General features: G+C 39.1%; 1 protein-coding gene across 1 annotated transcript; it reads left to right on the top strand.

Annotated features, from left to right (window-relative positions):
• The first annotated feature begins 711 nt into the window (after positions 1-711).
• LOC130173979 (tumor necrosis factor receptor superfamily member EDAR-like) lies at positions 712-4,239 on the top strand. Its single transcript, XM_056383564.1, has 8 exons — positions 712-759; positions 1,490-1,603; positions 1,699-1,877; positions 1,976-2,091; positions 2,553-2,700; positions 2,796-2,940; positions 3,725-3,764; positions 3,956-4,239. The coding sequence occupies exons 1-8, from the start codon at positions 712-714 to the stop codon at positions 4,237-4,239; spliced, it is 1,074 nt and encodes a 357-aa protein (XP_056239539.1).
• Positions 4,240-5,530: the final 1,291 nt, after the last annotated feature.

The following is a 5,530-nucleotide window of genomic DNA, read 5'->3' as shown; positions in this document are numbered from 1 at the left end:
AGTAAGAGGACAAAACAATAGTGGTAATAGTATTAAAGATTTTATTTCAGTCTGCACACTCACTCACTCACTCACACAGTGTATCTTTGTTGGAAACAGGTTTGTTAACAAGGGTCTCATTCATGCATTTTAATTACCTTCCCTCCTCCTCCTTCCCTCCCTGTCTGAGAAGCCAATGCCCAAACAGGGGGGTCCCCGGAGGGAATGTGAGAAGACCAGGTGTGACGTGAAGTGCCCAGGTGGGAGACCTGAAAGTCTCATATTCATCGGCCCATTGGTGGATACTCAGGTTGGGAACCTCTCTTGCGTCACGCGTGATGTAGAATCAGGGGGATTCCAAAAGATCTTTGCCATCGCTGTCTGCCCCATAGCTGAAGGGGGAGAAGCTTGAAGGGAGGTACACCACACTGACACTGGTGGAGGCTGCAAATTTGAGATTAATCTATGAGCAATACACTGCTAATATAGATCAGTTGAAGTTTTTATTGCTCTGCTACTTTGGCCTCTGAGAATTGTGTTGAGATTTGTTGTGTGAGTGTTTTGGTATCAGCTGTTTATATATTTGTGTAATTTTCCTCACAGTATCGAGGCGAAGTTTGACAGATAAAGTGTTGCCAAATTTTCAAATTGCGTTCAAATAGAATACATATGATTTTTTTAGGGCGGCAATTGAACTGTAGCAAGGAAGTGGGATCTCCTTAGAGAAGGACCATGGACAGTTTGCCAGTAAGGCTTTGTCTCTATGCTGCCCTGCTCACGGTAAGTCTGACCTTCCAGAAGTTTTCTATTACAGATTTATAAAACTCTGACTATGTGATGCAACATTCCTTCAAGGTCTATATTATACTTGTACTATACTTGAGTATTTGCATTTTGTGCTACTTTCTTCTCTATACTGCATTGCATTTCAGATGGAAAGATTGTACTTGGTTTGTACTTATGTTTACTTTGCTACATTTATTTGATATCTGAGGTCAATATATTACATATTAAGATTTTACACTAAAAGCATGTGTTAAATTTATAAAATATAAAATCTTGAGTAATTTTAGTCCCATTCAGTCCTTAAAGTCTTACAGTATTTTCTTAGGAATAAAAGTTAATCTGCTGTTATTATAATAATATTCAAACCTGTTTTCAATGCATGTCAATTTATGTTTTAAGTATGTTTTAATGTCATTTATCATAATTGTAGGGCAGCAATCTGCAATTTTATTCTTTCGTATTTGAAGACACCACAGACTCAGTTGAGAGGCGTTTTTTAAAGAATCTGATTTGAATTAAATTAATAGTTTCACTTATCTTTAGAAATAAGGTTTTCTACAACTCAGCTTTATAACATATAATAAAATACCACATATTACAACATAACCACAGGTCTATTACTTGGGCTTAACTGTGTTAATAGTGATTTTTTTCTACTTTTACTTTAGTAAAGAGTCTGAATACTTTTCCCAGCACTGATTATTTTAAATGTGTATTTCCTCAGCTTCAGTGTGTGCAGGTGCAATCCGAGCAGACCTGTGATCCAACTGAGTTCTTACTTCCTAATAGCACCTGTGTTGCCTGCCCTGTATGTGGGCCTGGAGAGCAGCTCTCACAGGTAACACATTTAACACATTACTGTGGTAGCACCATTTTTCCTTTCTTTGCCTGTCTTGCTACTTGTCTCCAAGAATATTTGTCCATCATTCTCAGGACTGTGGCTTTGGAGATGGTGGTGAAGGAGTGTGTATTCTGTGTGAGGAAGGGAAGTTCAGCTCCAATACAGGTGTGGATCCATGCAGAAGATGCACCCAGTGCAATCTGCTGAACCGCCTAGAGAAGACAGCATGCTCGCTAACCAATGATGCCCTATGTGGGCAGTGCCTCACAGGGTGAGCTGCACCCACAGTGCCAGCTTTAACACCCATCACCTGCTGAGTGCTAGCATTTTGTTTCTGTATTAAGTGTATGAATGTGGTTGTGTGTACAGGTACTATGAACTCAGGAGCTTGACTGGGGAAGTGGAGCCGCCCTGTGTGCCTTGTTACGGCCATGACAAAGTCCATAAAGAGTGTTTGCTTTTCACAGCTCAAGGCTCTAAAGCAAGTAAGACCCAGAGACAAACCATGGACCAATTGACAGTACAATGTTAAACTTGTATAAATAGTTTTATTGATTTGGTGATTTTCCAGAAATTTTGTCAAGGAAAAGTTATGAGTATCATTCTCTGACAGAGAGTACCGTCACTGTACCTAAGAAGAAAGAACCTGAAGAGACGAGTGAGTAGCCCTGTGGACTTTCATGAACATTTTTTTCATTGCTTGTATTCAATTTGACTCAAAGGATTTTTTTGTTTAATCGAGGAGTAAAAGAGGAAACATTTTCAATGGTCCTGATTGGTTCTGCAACAGCGTCCTCAATTTTCCTCATTGCTGTGCTGCTTTGGGCTTCCCTACTGACTGCTGAGAGATACAGTGAGTTAGACATGATTTTTCTGTTTCTTCTAATCATCTGTCTTTTGTTTGCTTCGCTAAGTTTGGATCATATACACCTGTTTCAATATTCAGAGCAGGTTCCCGAGTATTGTCATGGACCTGAGGGACGACTGTCTGCAGCAGGTCTTCAGCACACACCTTTGTCCGGCTGCACAGAGACAACAGTGAAACAATCAGAGGCCCCTTCACAAACAACTGCTCCAGCTGAAGATTCCTCAAGGTGCTTTGCAAATGCCATATACTCAACGATTAGTCATTCAAATTAACTACATCTGTCCCTAAGTAATTATTTACATTAATAACATCTCGTCCCAGAGGCCTAAACTCACTGAGCCATGAGAATGAGGTGCATCCTACTTCTATTGTGATTAATGTCACCACCAACATCAAGCCCTCCAGTCAGAAGAAAGAGAACATCACACAGGACGACCAGCACAGCAGCTGCGACACCAGAGAAGAGGTAGAGTGGTCTAATATATCCTAATATTAGGGTCCTGGCAGTAATAGAGCCAGTCAGCGAAAGATGTACATGCTTGTTTCAATTTCTGCTAAATATAATATACTGTTATTAATAAAAAGTCACTGCTCCATTACCATTGGCTTAATGTCAAGTGGTCAGTATGGTCAGCACACAAACCGAGTAGATCTGTTGTCACACAAATCACAAAAAATCCCAAGACTTACAGACTTCATTGTTTTCCTGAGAAGAAAGAAAGAAACCAACAAACAAACAAATTCTCCATGCTAATGGGTTCAGTGTTACAGTACGTAAACAGGCAGGAATCTTAAACATCTAAGCCACAATTGTGTGAAAAGGTAAAAAGACAAACACAATATAATGACATGTGCCAACCTGTCATTATCAATAGGCTGTGACCTCTTGATCAAAAGGTCACAGCCAATATAAGACTGGAGCAGCTGTTATGTGGCAAAGCTTTGAGTCAATTCACAATTTTGCCTACATACCAGATTACTTGATTAATCCTTATGAGAGTTTATTCTGCTGTCAGATCCCAAGCTATTCCATTTTTAATGATATGAAACAGAGAAAAGCAAGTGTATTTTCAAATCACAAAAGTTGTTACTGGAAAAGATTTGAAATGATTGACATGATTAATATATATACCCTATATTGAAAAATGAAGTATTTTCATTATTTATCAATTAATTAAAATAAGGATATCAGAAACAGTAGTACCTTTGTCTTACCTTCTTGTCTTGCTTCTTTTCTGTGTCATTGTCAGTTGGAGCAAAAACTGCAGACAATATGGGAGATGGCTCAAGGTATGTATGTTTTCCTCAAGCCATAGCACCTGAGTAATACACACACACAGGACAACAACAAAAAGTTACTAATTTTGACCATAAAAGGACCTATGAATTTTGCCAGGGGGGCACCAAGCAGGTTGAGCCCTCTACGAATGAGTTTGGGACTCGTTCCTAAAGTTCATGCTGGTCATTCTGACTCTGTCCAGGTCACAGTATTGAGATGCTCGACTATGACTTGGTCCAGGACTTGTCCCTGCTGCTGGACTCTGCTGACAACAGGAACGTGTTGAGGAGACTGGGGCAGTCTTTGGGTGTCCCACCTCAGGTCATCGCTCATCTCCAAGGCTTCCAGGACCTCTTTCAATACCTGCGCACCTCCACCTACACACTGCTGCCCCAGCTGGCCCAGGCTGCTGCGCTCTTGCCTAATCCTGAAGTTGTTGCTAGGATACACAGAGCTGTGGTGAACAAGTGGCCACTTAGACCCTAAGGATGTGTTACCACGACTCCAACTGTTCCAGTATTTCTGACCCACTTTGCATGATAACAGCCCAATATGCCTGATACTTATTGCTAAGACACAAATACAGTTTCTACTGAAATGAATTGAATTTGAGGGAAATGCGATATGACTGTAAGTTGAAATAAGGGGCATGAAAGTAATATCCAAAGGACTGACTTTCCCAACACTTTTTATCCCTTTTGTTCGCTTTATGAGTTGCATCTGAATAAATCAAGAAGTTTAAGAGATTAATACTGATTAAATTGTACAGTGAGAAGAAGTCATTATTTGTGCTAGACACGTTAAATAACACAATATCCAGGTCATTGCAACTGAACCCTACATGCGGTGTTACTTCCTGTTTACCGTGTAAAACAGATGAGAGGCCCTCTGGCTAAAGCATGTGAGACAGACCAGGACAGAGGATGCAGTGTTCATAGCAAGAGAAAGAACATAGAGCTCTGAGAAAATGTTATTCTCTCACTGGGAGAAGTTTGCCAACTGACCATTTTCCTTGATCTCCAGCTCTGCACTTTCTTCAGCACATTAAATCTGGTAAGGTTTCAATTTCTTTTTTAATCTAATTTTTTTTAAGCAAATTATGAACAAATTCTCAGAGAAGATTACAGTTTTATTTAGAACCTATTTTCTTTCTACTCTGAAAATTGTCAGAATCTCAGGAGCCTAATGAAAAACATTTTATCATTAAAGTACTGTGTTTGTTTAACTGAACATTCCTGTTTCATGAAAGTATCATGTTTGTTTTCTTAACTGCCTCAGACACTTAAGAGCTGGTGTTGACAACATCTCTTGAGGATAAACTTTCAATTTATTAATATGCAATAACTGCTCCATAAACGCTAGGGGGCGCTCTTGGCTGTCATAGCAAATGTGTCAAGTATTTTTCTAGCAACCCTCTTAGATCGTATATTATAAAGATGAGTCACTACTCAGTAATGTTTGGCACGTTTTCACAACTTTTCGTCAGATGTGGAAAATAACTAAGTACCTTTACTCAGGTTCTGTAAATCAGTATAATTTTGAGGTACTTGTCCTTAATTTGAGTATTTACATTTTATGCTACTTTCTACTTCAACTCCACTACATTTCAGATGGAAATATTGTACTTTCTACTCCACTACATTTATTTGACAGTTTTAGTTACTAGCTACTCTTAAGATGAAGATTTTATACATGCAATATAACAAGCTTTTAGAATACAACACATTGTTTAAAATTAACCATTGCTTTCCAACCTTTTTGGCTTCTGACAAAGATT

The sequence above is a fragment of the Seriola aureovittata genome, chromosome 8 (genome assembly GCF_021018895.1).
Source record: "Seriola aureovittata isolate HTS-2021-v1 ecotype China chromosome 8, ASM2101889v1, whole genome shotgun sequence".
NCBI classification, from domain to species: Eukaryota; Metazoa; Chordata; class Actinopteri; order Carangiformes; family Carangidae; genus Seriola; species Seriola aureovittata.
The sequence above is the reverse complement of the archived record's forward strand: the minus strand, read 5'-3'. Positions and strand labels throughout refer to the sequence as shown.